We start from the raw sequence: 25,309 nt of genomic DNA on the forward strand, positions 1-25,309 counted from the left end.
GAAACTTTCAGTGGAGGTAGTTATAGGATTTGAGTTAGAAAATATTTAGTAAAACACTGGTAGCAGAAAAATTGGCCAAAAGTAAAATAGGTTTCATAACTGCAAGAATGTTTTGACCATTATATTTTTATGTGATATAATAATTTGCAGATGAAGAGTGTTTGATAACCTTATTTCCTCAGAATATGGTAGGCTATTTGGATGTTGAATAAATGCAACATGTTTCTTTTTTAAATTCTCTTTGAATGGTGAAATGAAGCATGTATAATATCTTGTCAGAATGATTTTTGGGGTACTTTTAAATGTTGCTATAGTATCAAAGAAACTCTTTGAATGATCTGTGAGTTGGAAGTAGCCAAATAATGCACAATTTTCCCTTTAATTATTAAATATTTTAAGAAGGAAATGAAAGGTTTTTCTAATAAATTATATTTCCTTCCCTTTATTACTCTTAACCAGCTTCTCCTTCCCTTTTCTTCCCTTCTTTCTGCTCATTCTCCCCTCCTTGCTTGCTTTCAAAAGCAGTTATAATGCAAGAAAGACTTCTCTAACTGGAAAGGTCTTCATATTTTCCAGAACACACAAAAGGAGCAGTGGGCAACTTGCTTCAGCCTCCTCTTACATGCCTTCTTCCTTTATCATCTTTATCACACTGTATTGTAATTGTCTCTTTTCCCCCCCTACTCTCTCCCATAGTTAACCATGAGCCAGTTGAGGACAGGCACCATTCCTTAATTTCCAAATCATTAATTGTGCTTGGTATCGAAGTGGGAAGGTGCTGGATTCCTCTAGGTTCTTGGCTATGTTGCGTAAAGGAATTTAAGAACATGCCAGTTTAGTTAGCCAGTAAAAAAAATTTACTGAGAAATGAGAGAAGAGAAAAGAAGTACACACCCAGATGTGAATGTGGGTTACCTCCAGGCAAAGATGAGCACCTGAGTTTGGGGTGGGGAAGGCTGCCTTTATTAAAGCCATTCTTCACCCCACCCTTTCCTAATGTTAGGGAGGGGCCCCAGGTGTTAGTTCTGATTGGTTGCCTTTCTGTCCCCACAGGTTAGCTCTCTGGAGACCAATGATGAGACCTTTTGTTTGGAGTTATCCAATGCTTCCTAATGGGTCCTCCTGGCCAGGTCTCAGTGGGGTCTTTTCAGCTTTGTTCTTAGTAGCAGTCTTCCCTCAAGGGGTTCCCGGTTGGGCTTTCATGGCCAGGTCCTCTGCTGGATCCCAGCTGTGCATCTCCCCTCTTTCCCTATACTAACCTGCCTCAGTATGGTATCAGGCACATAGTGTGCATGAGTGAATGAGTTTTATTTTTGTATTTTTTCCCCTCTAGTGTAAGTGATTTTATCAGAAGATAAAAATAATGACCTAGAGCTGTTGCGTATTCTGTTGTTTTTATTGAACCAAAGTTGCTTTTGCTTCAAACTCAGAAATGGAAAGAAAGAAAAAGGAAATCTCAAATTGTAATCATTCTTTGAACATCTTACAGTTCTGTCTTATTTCCAGAAGCTCATATAAAGCTCTCTTGAAACTTTTCAAAGAAAAAGGATGTATAGACCAGTGTTAAAAATACCAAATGTAATCTAGTGATATTTTGGGATGCATTAGTAAATGGACTTTCATATTATATTTCAAATGTACTCATTTTCTTCATTGGTACAAACATGAATTTATAAATTATTTACTTGCTGGTCTATTATCTCTCTGTCACAAAAAGTAAGTCTATTATTTTCTCTGTCCTTTTGGGATATTTGGAAAGTAGAAAGTAGATGAAAAAGATTGCCCTCAAGATCATTTCCTAAGATAACTGTTAGTAATTTTTTGGAGTCTGTAGGTTTTGTTTGTTTGTTTGTTTTGCTGTTTATAAGGTTATTTCTGAGTCACAAAGATTATTCCCCCACCCCCATGTTTTTAAAATTTCCTTTATTCCCCCATTCAATCTTGGCTACCACAACCAGACAGACAGAAAGTGCAAGGACCTTCTTTTTCTTGCATCTGTAGTAGTCTGTATGTGTTTAAAAATGTGTTCAGTAATTACCTATGCAACCTCAAAAATCACATTTTGAAAAGTATGCTTCATTGAGAAAAGGGGATTTAAGAACTGAGAATTCACAATCAAGATAATCATTTTTTTCTACAAGAATTTTAATATAAAAGGTTTTTAAATTATTTTTTAAAGATATTTTGTTATTGCAAAATTATAAATTTATTAATTATAAAGATAACAATTAAATGGGTTGCACTGAAGGACAAACATACATGTAGGGATCAATGAGGACATCCTGAACAGCATGCAAGACTGCACTATAATTGGGTTTCTAGAAATTGCTAAACAACTTATAACCACTAACTTAAAGAAAGGAAGCAAGGCCAGCTGAGCAGCCAGCCCCTTAAACAGAGTTGCTTGCATTTTCCTATATTTAGAAAAGAACAGCTCTTTTCCTCCATTGAAGGTGCTAATTCCTGGTAGAGATCAACTTTTCACTAAAAGCCCTAGAATGCAAATTATGTCTCCTATTCTACTGAATGATAACTAGTTTATATTATAAAAACTTCCATAATCAGTAAAATAACTGAATCATTTTGATCTATTGTGTATATAGTTTTAAAAACATTTAATTAAACAATTTGATATCCTGATTTTTTAATGAAAGCATTTAGGTGTGTTATTACATACCCACTGTAAACATTATTTTTAATGGCTAATAGTGCATTGAGTAAATGCAATTAGCCATCTTCTTACTGGACATTTGCATTACTTCCAGATTTTTTTCTACTGCAAATTACTGTAGTGGTCAGTTTTCTTCAAAACAAAACAAAAGAAACAAAAAGATTTTCTATATTTAGGTCTATTTCCTTATGCTGGATTCCCAGCAGTCGAATTCCTGGGTCAAAGAATATGACTTCTTGATACATGGTTTCAAAATGCATTACAAATAGTCTATAAAAATTTATACTCCTACAAATGATAAAAGAGAAAGCTGCTTCTTTGTAATTTGCCATTTTTGTTAAGTCTTTAATTTTTTAGTTAGATTTGTTGTGGGTTTACAATGTTTTTAATTTATTAGAGAAAAATTTATTGTTTCATTTTGCATTTCTCTCCCTTTTAGTGATATACTTTTTTTTCAGTTTTTTACTCAGAATATTTCTCCTCTCTCAATTGCCTTTTTATTATTTGCTTAGTTAAAATTAACTATGTCTTTCCTTTTTTAAGCATTGCAGAACGCATTCTGTCTTCAAATTAATTTCTTGGCGGTTATTTTTAAGGTTCCTGTATGATAGATCTTGTGCCATACACTATTAGTTAGCACTCTTGTTTGTGACTGAACTCTAGTTTGAAAAAGTTTAGGCAGAAATGTTGAATGGATTCTAGATTTCAAGGATAAGTCTCTGTAGTGAGGCCCAGGAACAGTTTGAACAAAGTACATGACCATCCCTAAGATTTTCTTTTGTTTCCTATCACTTTTTCTCTTTACATGTTGGTTTTATTCTCTTATACCAAAGATTGACTTTCTCTGCCTCTAAGGAAAAGCAGTTGCCGACAGTTTCTAAAAATTTGGTGTCAAATTATTACAGATTAAATATTTAAAACCTGGTACCTTTGGGTTCAATTGAATTATACTAGAATAACCATTAAACAATGTGATTTTATTAAGATCACTTAAAAATGATAGGGATTTCAGTTTTTACCCAAATTTGTCTTCTGTCCATTTGCCTTCAAGAAAAATATAAAATATTTCCTTTCTATTTTGTGAAATTATGCATCAACCCTGCAATACAGAAGTATGTGATAGAATTTGCTTGGGAAAGAATTTAAATTTTTAACTTCTGTTTTTGTCCTAGTAAAGCTTAAGAGTGTCAAATTTAGTCAAAGGAGGATAGTGATACATTGACTTGTATCCCCTCCAAAAGATAAATTGAAGTCCTAAACTCCAGTACCTCAGGATGTGATCTTATTTGGAAATAGGCATATTACAGCTGAAATTAGGCAAGTTAAAAATAAGTAGGGTGGGGCCTTAATCCAGTATGACTAATGTCCATCTTAGAAGGGGAGAGGAGACAACAGAGAGACAGCAAGTGTGGTGCGGGCCATGTGAAGACGGAGGCAGATAACTCTATGGATTGGTGGTAGGCGACTGGCAGAAGCAGGAGAGAGACATGGAACAGATTCTTCCCTGCCAGTGGAAACATGGCCCTGCCAATACCTTGATTTTTAACTTCTAGACTTTTAAATTTCTGTTGTTTTAAGCTACCTCATTTGTGATATCTTGTTATGTCAGTGGTAGTAAACTAAGACAAAGATCTATTATTTTAATGGATTAAATATCTGCATATTGAAGAAACCAGGAAAAAATAGTTAATAACCAAAAACTGAAAAATGTGCAAATGAGATTTCAAATTGTTAATTAAAAGTAATATTTATAGGGAAGCAGCTGTGGCTTAATCAGTTGGGCTCTCATCTACCATATGGGAGGCGCTGGGTTCGCGTCCGGGGGCCTTCTTGTGAGGGCAGGCTTGCTCGCACGCTGTGGAGAGCTGCTGACCCGGGCGCTGTGGAGTGCTGCCTGGCCTGCAGGTGCTGCAGAGAGCTGACTCAACAAGGTGATGCAAGGAAAAGGGAATCAAGGAAAAAACACAGAAAAGTACACAGCAAACGGACACAGAGAGCTGACAGCAAGCAAGCTGCAAGGGGGATAATAAAAATAATAATTTTTAAAAAGTAACATTTATTTAGTCCAATGCAAGGCATCCAGTACCTTTTTGGGAGTGGTGGTGAGAGACAGAGATGGGAAAGAGGAGAGGGAGTGAGCGTGAATGATTATGAATGGATGGTATTGAAGTCAAGTCTAGCAAGGGAAGCAGATGTGACTCAAGTGATAAGGCCTCTGCCTGCCATATGGGAGGACCCTGGTTCGATCCTTGGGCCTCCTGGTGAAAAAGAAAAGAAAGTGTGCCCACTGTGGGTGCCCACGTGGTGAGCTGACTGCCCACACAAGTGCTTGTGTGGTGAGCCAGTGCCCGCACAGCAAACCGAGTGCACGCGCAGCAAGCCAAGTGCCCAGGTGGTGAGCCAGTGCCCACACAAGTGAGTCACACAGCAGGACGATGACGCAGCAAAAGAGGAACCAAGGGGAGAGTCAAGGTGAAGCGTAGCAGAGACCAGGAAGTGAGGTGATGCAATTGACAGGGAATCTTTCTCCACATCAGAGGTCCCCAGGATTGAATCCTGGTGAATCCTAGAGGAGAAAGACGAGAAGAAAAGACAAAAAAAGAGAGAAATAGATAACAGAAAATCACACAGTGAATGGACACAGACAGCAAAAACAGCAGGGTAGGGGCTATTACCTGTGAGCAAAGGTAAATATTCCCAATCATTAACTCATATGGCAAACATCCCTCTTCCCATGGATTCAAACTGTTAAGGAATAAATTTCAAGTAGGAAAAATGACTCTTTGGGGTCATTTGTAGGAAGATGTAATAAATGCCGTACTAACTTTATAAATAAAATCAATAGAATGCCACTCAAATTATGCATTTGTATTCACAAATAATCTTGTTTTCAATATTGTTACTATTACACTTGTGTGTTACTGACATTTCTGCTTCTGTGCATTCTCATGACATTTTGAAGTTGCTATAGCTTCTGATAAAAGTGATTTGGTTTCTGCTTCTGGGTTTCACAAAGTGCTTTTAACTTTTCTGTGCAAAATAAGAGTTCTTTCTCGTTTTAAAGAATCCTCCTAAGTGATTTATCTACCTATATATTTAGGTTCCTCACCCCTATTCTCTATTTTCTTTGAAAGGTTGTTTAATTTTCTGGGTTGCATATAGGAAAGGTTAGCGCCAAAGGAGTAGTTACACAAGCCAGTTTTTAACTGGCAATCGTATGCCAATTTCTGAAAATTTTTTCCCCAAGAACTCCTGAAGTACTACCTTGTTTTGATTGATTTCTTTGTTTTGGTTCTAGTTTTCCCCTTGATATTTGGACAAGCCTTTGCTTGTCAGACCTTGGTGGACAGTCCTGAAAATCCCCCACTTCATTTCTTAAGACCCTGAACTTGCACCTGTCATTTTAAATTGCTATAAAATCAATTTGAGGAAAAGACTAAAATTAAATAAATTTTTAGAACCAGGGCTTGAAAACAGAATAGTCTACATATAGTATTCAATTCCCAAAAATGTGACCAATTTTCTTGTGTTTTCTTAAGTGTTTGGTTATAAATAGAGTGGAGGGAGGTTACAAGGAGTTTTAAAGTTTTTTCTTTTTAGAATGTTTTCATTATGAGTAAGATCAATAGATAATTCACATAAAAATAATTAAGAAGGAACTATAACACCTTCCCCTTCTTTGTTTGACAATTCAGTGATTCTCATACAATAGTTTTAATTAAATTGACTAAGGAAACAACTGGGAAATAGATAAGAGCAATAAATGTACAGATTCTTATGGTTGCCTTGGAATATTAATGCAAGTCGTCCAACTTCCAGTTCCAGGCTTTCTCTACCAGAACATGCTGTTAGTCTCCATTATTTTCAGAAACATCTTCTGCCTAGACAACAGCATGTTCACAATCTGTGAAGAATTGTGACTGTTGGAGAAAACTATTAGGATTATTAGATGCATGTTTAAATTTTCATGAGTATAGATTTAATGCCCTTTTCTTGTTAATTTTTCATGTAATTTTATTGTGGACAGTGACTATGAATGTATGGTTTCTTCTTTTAAATAATTTGTTAAGATTTCAAGTGTGGCCTATTAGATGGTCAGTGTTTGTAGCTATTCCACATGTTTGGAAAAATGGGTTATTGGATATAAGATTCCAAAAATATCCATTTCATCCAACTTATTGTGTTACTCAAATCATCCATATCTTTACCTGATTTTCACGTTGTGTTCTTTCCATTGCTGTGAGAAATGTGTTACTACTTCACATTATGGTTATTAATTTGTTCTCATTGAATTTTTAAGAATATTTCCTTTATATATTTTGGAGCTATGTTTTTAGGTCTACAGAAGTTCATGGTTGTCATTTTTCTTGGTGAGTTGGGATTTTTATCAAAATGAAAGTTTCTTTGTTCATTTTATGCTCTTGCTAGTTATTAATATATCTTTTTTAAAAGCTTTTGTCTGTTATGTATTTTTCTAAGCTTTTATTTTCTGCATTCCTCTGTCAAGTTTTTTCAGATGTGACTCCTAAAATGGCATGTTACTTTTTTCTCTTAGTGTACTTGCCAGGGTATGAAGGGGAGCTGAAAGCAGAAGTGTTCATTAAAAATCTTTTTAAGGTACACTTAGACCTCTAGATCCACTCTCTTACCCCACAGCCCTAAAAGACACTTGATTACCTTTCCCTGACCCTGGCAGAAGACCGGATGTTTCCTCTCAGGTTTCAGAGACACAAGGCACAGCTACGGATGGGGAAAGAGGAATGGGAATGGTAAAGTGAAAACAATTGACTTCTGAAACAGTGACATCTCCTTGTCACCGCCCAAGCACCTTCCCTTGCTTTGGCCAGGAAGCTTATACTGGACAGGCAAAAGCTCGGATAGTCTTCTCTGGGGAGAATGCCTGGACAGAGAGGAAAAAGATCTATAGATACTGCCAAATCAGCTACTTCCCTACTTGATCTCCCCACAGTGCAGCCTATTATTTGACAATACCCTGCACACATACAGAAGCTTACAGGCAGCATTTTAGTGCCTTGTTCTTTATTTTTTTTAAAGAGAAAATGGCATAATCACACAGATTCAAAAATTACAAAGATTTTGCCATGTTTATTCATCAGTCCCTGTTTTTTCCTTTGCTAAGGCAAATTTTAGGCAGCGTTCCATTTTATCCCTATTTTCTTCAGTGTGCATGTGACATTTTCTTATGTAGCCACAATATTATCATCCTCATTTTAGCAACAGTTCCTTAGCACTCTATCCAATTCCCAGTGCATAATCAAATTTCCTCAATTTTTAAGAAAAATCTTTTATTTTTATAGCTGATTTGTTTGAATCTGGTCCTATAAGGTCGACGTGCCATATTTGGCTGTTAAATATCTTGCTTTTCTTCCTTTTGTCATCATTGATTTTTTTTGTAGAAACCAAGTAAATGGTCTTTGAAGTGCCACATTCTCAAAAATATGAGGTAGCACTTTGATATAATTGATAATTCCAAAAAGAAATATTGGATTATGCTTATAATCTGATTATGGTTGAGTTATGATTAGGGTGTTGAGTCCCCACCCACCAAGATAAAAGTCATGACGAAGAACAGAATTGGGGGGCTGTTTGATGTTGGAGTTTGATGCTGAAGCCTGAAGCTGGGGTCCTGGAAAGTAAGCTTGCAGAGGAAACATAAGGAAGCTCTAGGAAGAAACTCTGAGCTCAGGAAAAAGAAGCCTAAGGAAGAGAGGAACCCAGGAAGCCTGAATCTTGCTCTAACACATGACAGTAGACTTTGGTGAGGGAAGTAACTTATGCTTTATGCCTGATATCTGTAACCTCTTACCCCAAATAAATACTCTTTATGAAAACCAACCAATTTCTGGTATTTTGCATCAGCACTCCTTTGGCTGATTAATCCATATGATTAGACAACAAAGGATATCAAACTTTTGAGGAGGTCTCATACATGAAAGAAGAAAAAGCAAAACAAAAAAATAAGCCCAAAGAAACCAGAAGTAATTCAGCAAGCTGAAGAAATCATTGAAAATATACTAAAATTTAAATCTTCAAAGACATAAGAGAAGATAGTGTATCCATGAAATAAGTACAAGGGGTAATAAAAAGATGATTAGTCCAGGTCCCACATCCAAAATAATAGGAAACTGTTCCAGAAAAAAAAAAAACAAAACAGAGAAAATGGAGGAGAAGGAATCATTCTCCCCTGGGGAAAATTCCTGAAACTAAATAACGTCAGTTTTCAGAGAAAGGACTCACCAAATGGCCAGCACAGAGAATGACAAAAGACTCACATGATGACATGTTACTGATAAAATTTAAGAATACCAAGTGAAAAGAGAAGATTTGAAAGCTGAAGAGGGAGGTAAACCCACTATGTGTAACACAGAGGCAGGAATCAAAATGTCGGAAAGAAGAACCAGCAAGATGGCGGTGGAGTAAGGAGCTCCTAGAGTCAGCTCCTGCTACAGGGCAGTTAGCAAACACCCAGAGCTTTCTGGAGCTAGCTGAAGCACCTGTTTGGGGTCTCCAGGAGACCAGAAGAACATCCTGCAATGTCTTTGGAGGAATAGAAGGAGGAAATTGCCTGTTTGCAGAGAAGATTCGTAAGTAGAGCGCTCCATGCCACAGAGGCTGGTGCGCAATCTCCACCAGAGGCACAAGCCGCCTCGAGACCTGTTCCGCGGCTGGAATTGAAAGCTCCACTTACCCAAAACGGGGGAGGAAGAGACGGTTGGGCACCAATTTCAGCTGTGATAGGAAATTCAGTGGGCTACAGTATAGTCCTGAGAACAGCTAAGGTTTGAGCCTGTCCAGTCAGAAAGAGGTCAGGAGCTGCCATCTTAACTCTGTGCCTGGTACAAGGGGAAGCAGGGCGGACTGAAAATCCCGGTGCTGGTGGGAACCGACTTCTTCCCATCCAGATCATATTGCAGGTCTAGCCTAGACCCCAGTGCCACCTCCAGCAGGGAGGAAGCTGCGGGGACCTGCGCCAGCCTCTCCAGGAAATTACCAGCCAAGCCATGTAGGAAGGTGATTATCCTACCCTGGCGGCACAAGCTGCCCCAGGAGCTGCTCTGTGGCAGGAATTGGAAGCTCCATTTCCCAGAAACAGGGGAGGAGGAGACAGTTGGCTGCTGATTTCAGCTACTGATTGGGAGACTTGGCTGGCTGAGAGATAACCCAGGGAACAGCTAGGGTGAGAACCAGCCCAAATCAGAAAGAGGCCAGTAGCCACCATTCTGACTCTGCCCCCAGCCTGAGGGGAAGCCGGCTGACAGTTTCTTTCATGCAGATCAGCCTACAGCCAGCCTAGGTTTCAACCCTGCCTCTGGCAGGGAGGAGGCTGAGGAGCCCTTCACCAGCCTATACAGGTAACTTCAGGGAACTTTGCTGGCATAGACTGAAAATCAGAAGTCTACAAGGCAACTGCAGTCATCTTAGGACCCATGTTACATAGATTGCTGCCCACACCTGCAGCTCCATCCCTGCCCCAGGTAGGGGTGAAAGGGATGTGAAGCTTCATCAGTCTCTCTGGGCAACTATAGTCTAGGCCTGCACATGGATTATTCCACATAGCTATGACACTGTCCCTACCCTGGCAAAGGAGAAAGTTGGAAGAAGCTTCATTGTTCCCTGGTGCAGTGAGGGCAGCTTGGCTTCCACAGCTTATAGCACCAACTACATGCTTGGCTCCTACTGCACAATTAGCAGGGGAGAAGCGATAGGAAGTCCTAAACTAGAGAGAAAAACTGCACCCAGAAAAAATACTCTAGTAAGCCAGATGCGAAGACACCAACCAAAAATTACAATCCATGCCAAGAAACAGGAAGCTGTGGCCCAGTTAAAGGAACAAGATAAGCCTCCAGATGACATAAAGGAGTTGAGACAACTAATTATAGATGTTCAAAGAAATCTCCTTGATAAATTCAGTGAGATGGCTAAAGAGATTAAGGATATTAAGAAGACGTTGGATGAGCACAAAGAAGAATTTGAAAGTGGGTATAGAAAAATAGCAGATCTTATGGGAATGAAAGGCACAATCAATGAAATTTAAAAAACATTGGAATCATATAATAGCAGATTTGAGGAGGCAGAAGAAAGGATTGGCGAGCTTGAAGAAATGGCATCTGAAAATGAACATACAAAAGAAGAGTTGAAGAAAAGAATGGAAAAAATTGAACAAGGTCTCAAGGAACTAAATGACAGCAAAAGCATGCAAACATATGTGTCATCGGTGTCCCAGAAGGAGAAGAGAAGGGAAAAGGGGCAGAAGGAATATTTAAAGAAATAATGGTAGAAAATTTCCCAACCCTATTGAAGGACATAGATATCCATGGCCAAGAAGCACAATGTACTCCCATCTGAAAAAATCCAAATAGACCAACTCCAAGGCACATACTCATCAGAATGTCAAAGGCCAAAGACAAAGAGAGAATTCTGAGTCAGCAAGAGAAAAGCAATGCATAACATATAATGGATATCCAGTAATTTTAAGTGCTGATTTCTCACCAGAAACCATGGAGGCAAGAAGACAGTGGTATGATATATTTAAGATACTACAAGAGAAAAACTTCCAGCTAAGAATCTTATATCCAGCAAGACTGTCTTTCAAAAATGAGGGTGAGATTAGAATATTCACAGATAAACAGAAACTGAGAGAATTTCTAAGCAAGAGACCAGATTTTCAGGAAATACTAAAGGGTATGCCAGAGTCTGAAAAGAAAAGACAGGAGAGAAGGGCCTGGAAGAGAGTCTAGAAATGAAGATTATATCAATAAAAGTAAGAAAGTGTCAAAAGAGTGGTAAAAATAAAATATGACAGATAAAACTCAAATAGTAATAAACTTAACCAATGATGTAAAGCACTTGTATTCAGAAAACTGCAACACTTGTTAAACAAATCAAAAAAACTCTAAATAAGTGGAAGAACATTCCATGCTCATGAATTGGAAGACTGAATATCATTAAGATGTCAGTTCTACTCAAATTGATATACAGATTTAATGCAATACTGATAAAAATTCCACCAGCATTAAAGAAAAAATTGAAAACCCGATCATTAAATTTATTTGGAAGGGTAAGGAGTCCTGAATATCCAGAAACATCATAAAAAGGAAAAGTGAACCCTCATCTCCAGATTTTATATCATAATACCTACCTATACTGGTAAAAACAACATGGTACTGGCCTAAAGACAGTCACAATAGACCAATGGAACCAAATTTATGGTTCAGAAACATACCCTTACAGGTATGGTCAAGTGATTTTTGACTAGCCTGTCAAACTCACACAGCTCGGGCTGAACAATCCATTCAACAATGGTGCTGAAAGAAGTCCAATTCTTTAGCTGAAAGAAGGAAAGAGGACCCCTATCTCACACCTTATCCAAAAACTAACTCAAAATGAATTTAAAAACTAAAAGCGAGAACCTTAAAACTTCTAGAAAAAATTATTGGAAAATATCTTCAAGACCTGGTGGTAGGTAGTAGATTCTTAAAGGAGATAAGACAAGGACTGAATGGACTACTGACGTTTAATGTGTGTAGAAGTTTTACAGCTTTACTGTAAAATTGTGGAAATGTATAGAATGGATGGTAACACACAGTGAATACCAGCTAGTTTATAAATGGGGATGTGACTGAAAATGTTAGTCTAGTTATGTAAATGCCAATTGACAGAATGCTTGAGAATAATCTAGGAACTGGATAGTCCAGTAAACCAAGAGGTGGGTGAGAATTGTGTTTGATGGTACAGATGCAAGAGTGTCCTTTGTTAGCTTGAATAAATGTATATCACTACTGCAGGGTGTTGGGAATGTGGAAAAGCATGGGAAAAAATACAGCCGGAGTGACCTATGGACTGTGGTTAGTAGTAATAATATAGTATACTTGCGTCTATGTGAAAGAAGTACTGTGTTGATACTGAGGCAGTATGGAAAATGTGAGCCAAATGTACACTATGGACATGGCAATAACCAGATGATATTATTTTATCTGTAGCAAATAACACACCACATTTTGGTGTGTTGATGGAGGGGTGTTGCTTGGGAATTCTGCATGTGCGTATGATTGTTTTATAAGTTTACAACTTCTGTCATAAAAAAGTGCATATTTAAAAAATAATAATAGGGTGGGTTGGGGGAAAAACACACCAAATGTAAGATAAGAACTATGATTAATAGTAAAATTTTGACAGTGTTCTTTCATAGTTTGTAACAAATGTCTCATGACAATGCAAGGTGTTGGTGGAGGGTTGATGTATGGGACCCCTTTTTGATGTTATGCATGTTTGCTTGTAAGTTCACAACTTTTACTATACACTTAATTGTTTATGTATGTTCATATATAAATGATATAAAGATAATAATGGGATTGGTTAGGGGAAAATTACTTTGTTTAGTAGTAATATTTTGGCAATGCTCTGATCATTAGTTAAAAGTTTTAAAAATACAAGTTATTGGTAGCGTGAGATGTTATATATGTTTGTTTGATGTATATGTTTGTTTTGTAAGTTCACAACTGTTATACATTTATTGTTTATGTATGTTTATGTGTGAGTGATATCTTTCAAAAAAAGAAAAAAAGTGCTATGGCCCACTACTTCAAGTTGGCCATGGATAAGAGACAAAATAGATCTGTGGATAACAGCAGGGATTGCTCTGTGAAGCAATGCAAAGGGCAGTAGGAAGAGGCATGGGCAAAAGAGAAACCTGTTATGTCCTCTGATAGCCAGACTGCATTTTTATCACTTCCAGAAGAAAACTTATGTAGAAATAAGTGGGGATTCTAAAATATGTTTATGCCCCTACTCTAGTTTTTATTCAGTAAATCAGGAAATGGTGTAAAATACATTAAAGAATATATACCCTGAAGAAAAAATGTCAGTGAATTTAGCAGCAACACTGGAAGCTGTGAAACAGTGAAACAATGCCCTTATTTTCTGAGGAAGAACATTTTCCTTATCTGTGATTCTATATCCAGTCAAATTGTTTTGTCTGAGGTAAAATAAAGATTTTTCAGACATTCAAGTTCTCAAGTTTATTTCCATATACTAAAAGCTTCTGGAGAATTTGCTCCACAGAAATGAGTATACCAAGAAGGTGGAAGATTTCAAAATCAGGATTTAGGAGATCTGACATGATAGAGAAGTGAGGAGAATTCCCAAAATAATGGTGAAGGGAATTCTCAGGTGATGTTTGCAGCCAAACCAGAGAACAACCAGACTGGAACAGGAGAATAGAAAGCTCTAAGAAGACTGTCTCCTAAAGAAATGACTTAGGAAAATTATCTGCTGTTTCTGAAGCTTTTGAGAGAAGAATTACAACCCTGTCAGAGTTAGAACAATCAGTGATCAGTACATAGGAAACTAAGAGAAGACAGTTTTTAATTTCAGGAGTAACAAAATGTTGTACAAGAAAAGAAAATGTAATCATGGCATATCATGTGGCTTACCAGTGAAGAAGAATGTAAATACCACATACAGTTTGATAAAAAGGGTTGATTTAACTGTATTGGAAGATGAGGAGTGAAAAGGTATGTGTGGTGTATGTGTGTGTGTAGGTTTGTATAGGAGGGTCAATCCTTATTAGGAAGTTGTAGCAGAGACTGCTAGTTGCCTACCTCACTATCCATTCTCTCTCCTTTAATACTTCTGATTTATCTGGAGGCTGATAATCCCTGTTAAAGGACTGCATTTCCCAGCTTTACTTGCAACGAGGTGTGACCTTGTGTCTAAAATTAGCAGAAGTATTCAGTGGTACTTCCAGGAAATCTCCTTAAAAGGGAGAGGAATGGACCATTTTTCTCCTCCTACTGCTGAACTAGAATGGGCGTTTCCACCACTATCATGGACAATGAGAATAAAGTACACACACCAAAGATGGTAGACCAGAGAGTTGGAAGGATCCTTGAGCTCTGATAACATAATAATGCTATCATACCAGCAGCAAACTGGCTACCAATGCATTTATTTTATTTAAGAGAAGATATCCTAGTATATTTAAGCCACCATGTTTACATCTCAGTTATATGTAGCAGAACCAGATCTTAACTGATTTGGAATAACTAGATAATATCTGAAATTAAATATTAATAAATAGCAATATAAGCATATTATTTAGTAATATGGAGGTAAACACCCGAAGAAACAGGTAATTGGCAGTAGGCATTAAAGACAAGTGATTACTCTTTGTACTTCTCTTTTAGTAATATTTGACATTTTAAATTTTGTTCATGTGTACTTTAATAAAATTAAATTAATATTCATTTAGTTATATTTTAATGAATACTTAATGTAAGAATATATTATGAAAGCTAAACAATAACAAAGAATATAGAATAAAAAGCTAAGCTTTCCTTCAACATTCTCCACCTTTCCCCTGTTAACCAGTTTCATTCTCCTGGCTACTTGGTATGTGTCTTTCCATTCCTTTTCTGTACATTCATATAACATATATACATATGCATACTTTCCTTCTTCTATTTATTTTTATTAAAACTTTATTCACATTTTAAATTAAAATAAGTATTCATGAGGGAATGTATTAGTCAGCCAGAGGGGTTCAAATACAAAGTATCCAAACTTTGTTGGCTTTTATAAAGGGTATTTATTTGGGGTAGAAGCTTAAAATCACAAGGCCCTAAAGAGTCCAACTCAATAGGAGTAATATTTTGACAACACTCTTTAATCATTAGTTGAAAAGGTTTAACAACAATGCAAGGTGTTGGTGTTAGGGTGAGTTATGAAAGTCCTGTATGATGTTATATATGTTTGTTTTGTAAGTTCACAACTATTACTATGTACTTACTATTTATGTATGTTTTTGTGTTGGTAGTATATTTCAATAAATTAATTTTTTTAAAACAGAGGTACTTTCTCACCCAAAATCATTAGCCACGTATTGGAGCAAGATGGTGGGGGATGTCTGCAAGGGTTCAGCCTGCCTTCTTCTTCCTAAGGCTCTGTGGTTCCAGCTTCTTCCAGTCTGAGCTGTAGGATGGTATAAGGGTCATCTCTCTCCCCAGGGCTTGTTTCTTCTAGGGCTCAGCTGCTCAGTTCTCTTCCCAAGGTCAGCTGTAAACTATCAGGCTCATCTCTCTTCCCGGAACCTCTGCTGTGTCTAATGAGCTGTCTCTTTTCCTCTGTGTTCTTCCTCTCTGTGTATTTACTTCCATGTGAGCATCTGTTTTATCCTCAAGGGGGCTGGGACAAAACACTGAATCACATTCTAATGACATGATTGTATCAGAGCCCTAATCTTAACATAATTTAAGCAGACATCTCAGGTGAATCTAATACAATCAGGGTTATCAAGCCACAGGAATTCATAAATAATATCAGACTGCTACAGGGAATATTTAATCTTGTAATAGAGGTTGTTTGTTTATATTTTTAGAATTCGAGATGTAAGCTCACAGTTAAAAAGTCAACAAGGTGAATTTCAGAGAATACAGGAAGAATTGAGTCATTTGGAACATGAGTTAAAAAGGAAACAGAGACAATCACAAATCTTCAGGTAAGATTATCTCTAAAGAATTAAAAATTACAAAAATTTAAAAGATACATTTAATATTAAATTTCTAAGCATTCAAATACACTTTAGTAAAATGGTTTCTATATCATGTGTGGGTGAGAAAAATGGAAACAGCCTTAATTTTTTTTTTTTTACCATTCTCAACTGAATAGTTTTACCAATAAATTTTTTTTACCAATAAAATTTTAAATCAAGCAAACACCTTGTTCTTATTTTGTAGTGACATTTATAAAGAAAACACAGTGACTAATCCATTTTCCTTTTGACTAATATTTGTTTATACAGTACTCTGAATGACAGTCCAGTGGCCTGACAAGTACTAGAAAAGGGACATTTTCTATTAGTAATAGAACCTCTATGCTTAGAAATCTCCAACATAAAGAAAGGGTATTACTTCTGCTTTTACATAATCTTTGGAGGGTTTATAATACCTAAAGCTAAAGTGCAATGTTCAAAGGAAAGGAAGTACAATTTACTTTCCTAAAAATGGGATTGAATACATTGAGAATGTTTATCAGAAAGAATGATTCCTTTTAGAATTGAGTGACTTTTAGGAGTTTGGTGTTGATATGAAAATGAAGTTAATCTAAAACCTTGATGATGTTAATAATAATTACCATGATGATGGACATGAACTTAAAATTGGTAGAATTTTCTTTATAACTTTATAATATGATCTTGGTGAAGTCATATGCACTTCTTCTGCTACTTCTAAAATAATTGCATCAACAGTATTGACCATTTTTTGAATGCCTGGCATGTGTCAGGCCTGGTGCTAGGTATTTTCCAGATATTACTTCTATGCCTCAATATAACTATGCTATATGGACATATTTGATCTATATTTTACAGATGATGATACTGAGGTGAAAAGATTTGGCTAAAATAATAGTAAGTGAAGAATCTGGGATATGAACCTGGAACTGCCTACAAGATCTTGACTTTCTTTCTCATATTCTACTTCATCATGCTTTCTGTGCCTCACTATTCTCATCTGAGAAATGGAGATAATATTGTCTGTTCTTTATACCTGACAGGGTTCTTTATACTTAACAGAGTTGTTTTAAGGAACAAAACTTAACACTTGTTGAGTTGACTTGTTGAGTTGAATTGGACAACAGTGCTTCTATTTAATCAGTTAACTCCATGCACAAATAACACTTGCAAGCAGCTTTGAAAATAAATGACAAAGAAGTGAGGAATTTTTTTGCTATGGTAGTAAAAATAAGCTTTAGCCAGTTTTCAGGGTTTCTGCTTCCTGGACATGATTTGGTGAGTGTGACTTAAGCCAAGGGAACACTAAGGCAACAGGAACCCACATAAAAACTTATGTTCTATTATTGTGTAGAGTACTGGACAGAATGTAACAGCATCAATGACAAAGTGTCATTAAGTTCTTTGGAAGAGAATGTTTGCAGCAAATACTTCAAAGAGGCTCAAAACCTTGGATTGCCTATAGTTTAATAAAATTATTTTTCTAAGAATCCTAATAAGGAAATGGAAATTTTAATGGGAGAGGGGATGAACGAAAGGTGTATTTTGTAGCATAGGGCATTTTGGAAGGAAGGAAGATAGGCAGATAGGCTCTGATGATATGTTACAAATAAACTTATGCATGGTAAAAAAAATTCTCAACATACAATAAATGGAAAGAAATACCTAAACCTTATAAGGTCATATATGAAAAGCCTGTAGCTGACATCACAGTGCTGAAAGACTAAATTCTTTCCCTCTATAATTGGGAGCAAGGCAAGAATGTCTACTCTCACCACTTCTGTGCAACATTGTGCTAGAGATTCTAGCCACTGTAATCAGGAAAAAAAAAAAAAATTAAAGGTATACATATGGGAAAGGAAGAACAAAATGTTCATTTGCTGACATGATCCTTTATGCAGAAAATCCTAAGAAATCTGGAAAAATAATACTAGAATAAGCAAGTTTAACTGAGTTGTAGGATATAAAGAAAATATACAAAAATGTCTAATTCTGCATATAGCAATGAGGAATCTAAATATGACATTAAGAAAGGCATTCCATTCATAGTAGTGACAAAAGTAATAAAATATTTAGGAATGAAATTAACAAATTGAAGTACAAGGCCTGTACATAGCAAACTACAAAACATTCCTTAGAGAAAGTAATGATCTCAGTTAATGAAATCATACCATGTTCATGGATTGGAAGACTCAATTTTGGTAAGATTGCAACTTTCCCAAACTGATCAATAGATTCAATTCAATACCTGCTGAAATTCCAGCAGGCTTTTTTAAAAAAGAAATTGGCAAGTTGACCTTAAAAATTATATGGAAATGCAAAGGACCTAAAATAATCAAAACACTTTTTAAAAAAGATTTTATTTATTTATCCGCACCCCCTGGTGTGTTTTTGCGCTCACTGTGTACTCTCTGTGTCCATTCACCATGCACTCTCTGTGTCTGTTTGGCTTCTCTTCTCTTCTCTTTCAGGAGGCACTAAGAACTGATTCCAGGGACTTCGATGTGGGAGAGAGGCACTCAATCACTTGAGCCACCTCAGTTCCCTGGTTTGCTGCATCTCCCATTGTCCTTCCTCTGTGTCTCCTTTGTTGCATCATCTTATTACTCCAGGTCTCCATGGGGGCCAGCTCCCTTTCACCAGGAGGCCCCAGGAATCAAACCCGGGACCTCCTATATGTTAGACAGGAGCCTAATCACTTGAACCACATCTACTTCCCTCAAAACACTTTTGAGAAAGAAGAGCAAAGTTGGAAGAATTAACACTACTTGAATTCTGCTACTACAGAAATCAAGATAATGTGGTATCAGCATAAGAATAGACATATGGACTGGGACACAGTCTAGAAATAAACTCTTACATGTATGATTAACTGTTGTAAAAACAATTCAATAAGGAAAAGATAGTCTTTGTAAACAAATAATATTGAGACCATTGTAAATCCAGAAGCAAAAAAAAAACAAAAAAACTTAGAATCTTACCTCATTCTATATACCAGAATTAATTCAAAATGTATCATATACTTAAATGTGAGAGCCAGAACTACCAAAAATTAAAGAAGAAAACATAGGATAAAATCTTTATGACCTCAGGTTTCACCCTGGATTGGCAAACCTTTTCTGTACATGACCGGATAACAAATATCTTGGGCTTTGCAGACCAAGAGGCAAAATCTAGGATATTATATGAACAGTGTAAATAAATTTCCACTAATTTATTGATGAAATTAAAATTTTAATAATACTTAAGCACAATTGTTTTTTTTTTAATATGGGTATACTAATGAGAAAAAATGGAATCCTTTTTTTTGGATGTAACATTTTACTTAATTTAGATTCAAAGTAGTGCTCTCTAACCAAATAAGTTGTAAATATTCATCTTTTAAGATCATTCTTAGCTTACAGGCTATGTAAAAATAGGTGTTGAACCAGATTTGGCTTCTGGGCTGTATTTGGCCAACCCTGTCAAGAAAAGTAAGATCCATAAAGGGAAGCATTTATAAGTTGGACTTCAAAAATAACAAAACATTTACTTACCAAAAGACCATTTAAAAAATGAAAAGAACAAGCCACTGTTTCTGGGAGAAAATATTTGCATATCATATTTCAGACCAAGGATTTTCATCCAGCATATATAAAGAACTTTTTTTTTAAGGTTTATTTATTTTATTTCTTTCCCCTCCCCCCCATTGTCTGCTCTCTTGTGTCCATTTGCTGTGTGCTCCTCTGTGTCCGCCTGCATTCTTGCCAAGCGGCATGGGAATCTGTGTCTCTTTTTGTGGTGTATGTCATCTTGCTGCGTCTGCTCTCTGTGTATGTGGTGCTACTCCTGGGCAGGTTGTGCTCATCGCACAGGGTAGCTCTCCCTGCAGGGTGCACTCCCTGCACATAGGGCTCCCCTACGCAGAGGACACCCCCATGTGGCATGGCACTCCCTGTGTGTGGTATCACTGCACATGGGCCAGCTCACCACATGGGCCAGGAGGCCCTAGGTTCAAACCCTGGACCTCCTGTATGGTAGGCGGACGCCCCATCAGTTGAGCCACATCTGTTTCCCTATAAAGAACTCTTAAGATCTGTAATAGGAATACAAACAAATTAAAAAATGGGAAAAAGACTTGAGTAGATATTTCAACAAATAATATATGCAAATGGTTAATAAGTACATGAAGAAATATTTGACATTATTGATTGTTTTAGTTTGCTGAAGGTTGCCAAGGCAATATACCAGAAGTGTGTTGGCTTTTACAATGGGAATTTATTAATTTATAAACTTACAGTTCCAAGGCTGAGAAAAATGTCAAAATCAAGGCATCAGGTGAAGCTCTCTTCCCAAAGACATGACTGCTGGCAATCCTGGATGCTTGTCACATAATAGGGTACAACGATGGTGTCCACTGTCTCTCCTTCCTTCTCCAGGTTTTGTTGCTTTCAGCTTCTGGCTTCCACCAGCTTTGTCTCTGCTCCTTTGGCTTTGTCTCTGCTCCTTTGGCTTTCTGTCTCTTGGGTTCTGTTGATTTCAGCTTCTGGCTTCTGGGACTTTCTCTTTCAGGGTCTGGGGTTTCTCTCTCTGTCTCTCTCCATATTCATCCTGTTTATAAAGGATGCCAGGAAGAGGGTTAAGACCCACCCAGGGCTACACCTTACTGAAGTAATCTAATCAAATGGACCTTAACTGATCTAATCAGAAGGTCCTACCTACTGTAAGTTCACACCTACAGGGATGGATTAATTTAAGAACATAATTTTCTGGGGCCCACAAAAGTCTCAAATTACCACATTGATCATGGGGCAAGTGCAAATTAAAATCACAGTGATATACCACACGCCCACAAGAATGGTGTCTTAGTTTACCAGAGCTGTTATCACAATACTAGAAACTGGTTTTGGTTTAACAACAATTTATTGGCTCATGGTTTTAAAGATAGAAGTAGTCCAAAATCAACATAATGGGGCAAGGCTTGCTTTCTTCCCAAAGTCATTAGCATTCTGGTGCTGCTTACCACAATCCTTGAGGTTCCTTGGCTTGCATCTCTGCCTCCTGTCAGATGGCAATCTCTCTTCCCTTGTGTCTGCTCTTCCAGTTTTCTGTTGACTTCTGCTTTTGGTCCTCCTTGTGGCTTTCTCTGACTTTGTGGCTTCTGACTTCTTCTCTTTATAAGGCCTGCAGTGGTGTGGATTAAGACCCTGATTCAGATAGCCACACTTTAACTAAAAATAATGTCTTCAAAATTTCCTATTTACGAATGGTTTCACCCCCAAAGGAATAAAGATTAAGATTATGTTTTTTGGGGAGGTATATAATTCAAATGGCTATAATCCAAATGATTGACAATACTGGTTTTGATAAAGGTGGGAAGAAACTAGATCCTTTATATATTGCTTGTGGGAATATAAAATTGTACAGGCACTAGGGAAAACAGATTGGAAGTTTCTTTTAAAAGTTGAACATCCGTCTATGATACAATCCAGTAATTCCATTCCTAGATATCTGCCCAAAAGAAATTAAAACATATGTCCACACAAAGTCTTATACATGAATGTTCACGGCAGCATTATTTACAGCAGTCAACATCTAATAACTAGTGAATGGATGAAGAAAATATGGCATAGGCATACAATCAAATACTATTTAGCAATGAAAAGGAATGAACTATTGATGCATGCAACCAAAAGAATAAAACTCAAAAGTATTGTGGTAAGTGAGAGATGTCAGACATAAAGACTGCATATCATATAATCCTGTTTCTGTGAAATCTCCAGCCAAAGCACATTTATAGAGACAATGTTATCAGTGGTTACCTAGGACTGAAGGTAGGAGTGAAGATTAACTACAAATGGGCTTGACAGGACTTTTGGGAGTGATGAAAACGTTCTAAAACTGGATATGGTGATGCTTAAACTTTAGAGTAAGTTTACTAAAAATCATCATGTATGTAAATTATAACTCAATAAAACTGTTAAAAAGGAATAAAATTTAAAAATAAAACCACATTTTTACATTTCATTTGTTGTACTTTAAATTCTTGAAGGTTATACTTATAAATGTTATTATATACTACCTTCTATTTTAGTAATTTTGAATTGTATTTATAATTGTTTATTCTGTACGTGTATTTTATTAGATCTGTGATTTTTTTTTAAATTTTAAGGTAAAAGAAATTAGGAGTCTGATATATAAAGAAGTAATGCATGTTAAAAACAATCTTGGAAGTAACCATCCAACTAACAGTACAAATAACAGTTTGTGATAGATGGACAGACATCATTACTGCTTTTATTCATACTCTCACACTGCATAAGAGAAGGCAGTCTATTGAAGTTAAAATCAAATCAAAGGTTGCAGAGTGCAATGACTTTTGATACATAACTTAAAGTTTATTTTTAAATCACTTATTGATTATTAAAAAATATCTAATAGAACATAAAACTTATTGACTGCTGTGGACCAATAAAATGAGCTTATAATGTTCTTGCTAAGGACAGAAGCATGAGTTTCTTGTGATCATCTTTATTTATGGAGCCCAAAGGGAACTTTCAGTGGATCAGTGAACTTTGTCTTTGTGTCACTTTGCTCTTTAAAAATTATTCTCTCATTTGTTTAATTATAGTTGGGCTTAATCACCTAACCTCTAGCAAATGCTTTCCCTAACATTTCCAACCTGCCTCTTATAAGGGAATGATCATGAATAGATGTGTTTTGTCTGTTGGCTCAGCATATCTGCTGTTCAAAATAAAGTATCTTTTAAGACTGGAAATTAACTTTATTTATTTATTTTAAAGATTTATTTTATTTATTTCTCTCCCCTACCCCCTTCCCCGCTCATTGTCTGCTGTCTGTGTCCATTTGCTGTGTGGTCTGTGTCCGCTTGCATTGTCAGGTGGCACTGGGAAACTGCATCTCTTTTTTGTTGCATCATCTTGCTGCTCCAGCTCTCCATGTGTGCATTGCCACTCCTGGGTGGGCTGCGTTTTTTTCACGTGTGGCAGCTCTCCTTACAGGGCTCACTCCTGTGTGGCACGGCACTCCTTGCATGCAGCAGCACTGTGTGTGGGCCAGCTCATCACATGGGTCCGGAGGCCCTGGGTATTGAACCCTGGGCCTTCCATGTGGTAGGTGGATGCTCTATCAGTTGAGCCATGTCCACTTCCTGGAAATTAATTTTAGAAGGCCTGTAAAATATATATTAAAAAACAGTATGGAATATAGATGTATGTCATATAAAGTTCTACATAAATCCAATATTCCAAATTAAGCCATGTTTGAAATAGTCTAGCTGTGTTTACTTTCAGAGGATTCCTGTAGTGAATTTTTCATGAATAGTTTGAAATATAAAGTATTTATCTTGTAGTTTCTTTTATTTGTAAGTCTCTGAAATTTTCAATGTCAACTCCTAAACCCTGTCCTCTTAGCTCTCTCACTGTCACTTCAATTCTTCAGGCTCATTATGGATTCCAGCATTTTTTCCTGATTTTTCCAGCCCTTTCTGGCTTTATTTTCTTGCCTTGATCCCATAGTTTATTATCCCACATCTTTTTTTAAAACAACTTTATTGAGGTATAATTTATGTACCACAAAGTCCACCCTTTTTAGTGTACAATTTAATGAATTTTAGTAAACTTTCAGAGTTGTGCAAGCTTCATTCACTATGTCCATTTTTAGAACATTTGAATCATGCCAAAAAGATCCTCATGCCTATTTGCAGTCAGTTTCTGTTCTCACCCCCAGCCCCATGGTACCACTAACCTTTCTCTAGATCTGGATTTTTTGCAGACATTTCATATAAGTGGAAGGCAATATGTGATCTGTTTTACAGATATATGGCTTCTTGCACTTAGCATTATGTTTTTGAGGTTTATCCATCCATGATGTGGCAGGTATCGGTACTTTGTTCTTTTTTGTTGCTGAATAGTCTTCCATTGTATGGGTATCCCACATTTTATTTATTCACTTACCAGTTGATGAATATTTGCATTGTTTCACCCTTTGGCTGTAAATGCTTCTAAAAACATTCACATGCAAGGCTTTGTATGGACATATGTTTTAATTTCTTTGGGGTAGATATCTAAGAGTAAAATTTCTGGGTCATATGGTAAATTTATATTTAACTTTTAAAGAAATTGCCAAACTTTTCCAAGTGGCTGTACAATTTTACATTTCCACTAAGAAGGAAGATTTCAGTTTCTCCATATCCTTGTCAATACTTGTAATTGACTGTGTTTTTGAATACAGCCATTATAGTGGCATTGTGACTTTGTGTTTCCCTAATGATTAATGATGTTGAGCATCTTTTATGTGCTTATTAGCCATTTGCTTGTCCTATTTGGTGAAATTTCTATTTAACTATTTAGCTCATTTTTAAATTGGATTGTGATAGCATTTTAAAAGTTCTTTAAATATTTTGGATACAATCCTTTATCTGAAATATGATTTATGATTATTTTCTCCCAGTCTGTGACTTGTATTTTTATTTTCTTAATGGTGTCTTTTGAAGAGCAAAGATTGTTATTTTTTATGAAATCCAAATTATCCGTGTTTTTATAGATTGTGCTTTGGGTGACATATATAGGAACTCGTTGCCTAACCCAAGGTTATGAAGCTTTTCTCCTATATTTCCTTCTAAAAGTTTTATAGCTTTTGAACTTGTGTTTAGGTTCATGATTCATTTTGTGTTAACTTTAAGGATATAGATTCAACTTTTTGCATGTGGCTATCCAATTGTTTCAGCCCTATTTGTTGAAAAGTCTATCTTTTCTCTATTGAATTGCCTTAGCACATTTATTAAAAGCCAATTCATAAAAAGAAAAAAAGATGTAAAAATAAAACAAATACAAGAAAAAATCTATTTATCATAAAGGATTATTTCTGAATTTTCTTTTCCATTGATGTGTATATTTATTGTCACTAAGTTCATATGTCAATTTAGCTCTGTTATGGTCCCCAATTGTTTGGTCAAACACTGGCCTAGAGGATGCAGTGAAGTATTTTTGTTGATGGGATTACTCCTAAAGCGTGGCTAAGCCTCATCCAACAAGTGGGAGCCCTTAAGAGCAAATAACTGAGGGTTCCAGAAAGAAGAAGAATTTCTGCCACAAGACTACACCTCTGCT

The 25,309-nt window shown here is 36.4% G+C and overlaps 1 protein-coding gene across 1 annotated transcript in view; it reads left to right on the top strand.

Moving 5' to 3' along the window:
- LEKR1 (leucine, glutamate and lysine rich 1) overlaps window positions 1-25,309 on the top strand; it is a 275,552-nt gene that overhangs the window by 87,974 nt on the left and 162,269 nt on the right. Inside the window, exon 6 of the mRNA XM_071214463.1 lies at window positions 16,068-16,187. Within this exon, the coding sequence (XP_071070564.1) occupies window positions 16,068-16,187 (120 nt within the window). The remainder of the gene's footprint in view (window positions 1-16,067; window positions 16,188-25,309) is intronic.

The sequence above is a fragment of the Dasypus novemcinctus genome, chromosome 4, assembly GCF_030445035.2.
Source record: "Dasypus novemcinctus isolate mDasNov1 chromosome 4, mDasNov1.1.hap2, whole genome shotgun sequence".
Taxonomy (NCBI): Eukaryota; Metazoa; Chordata; class Mammalia; order Cingulata; family Dasypodidae; genus Dasypus; species Dasypus novemcinctus.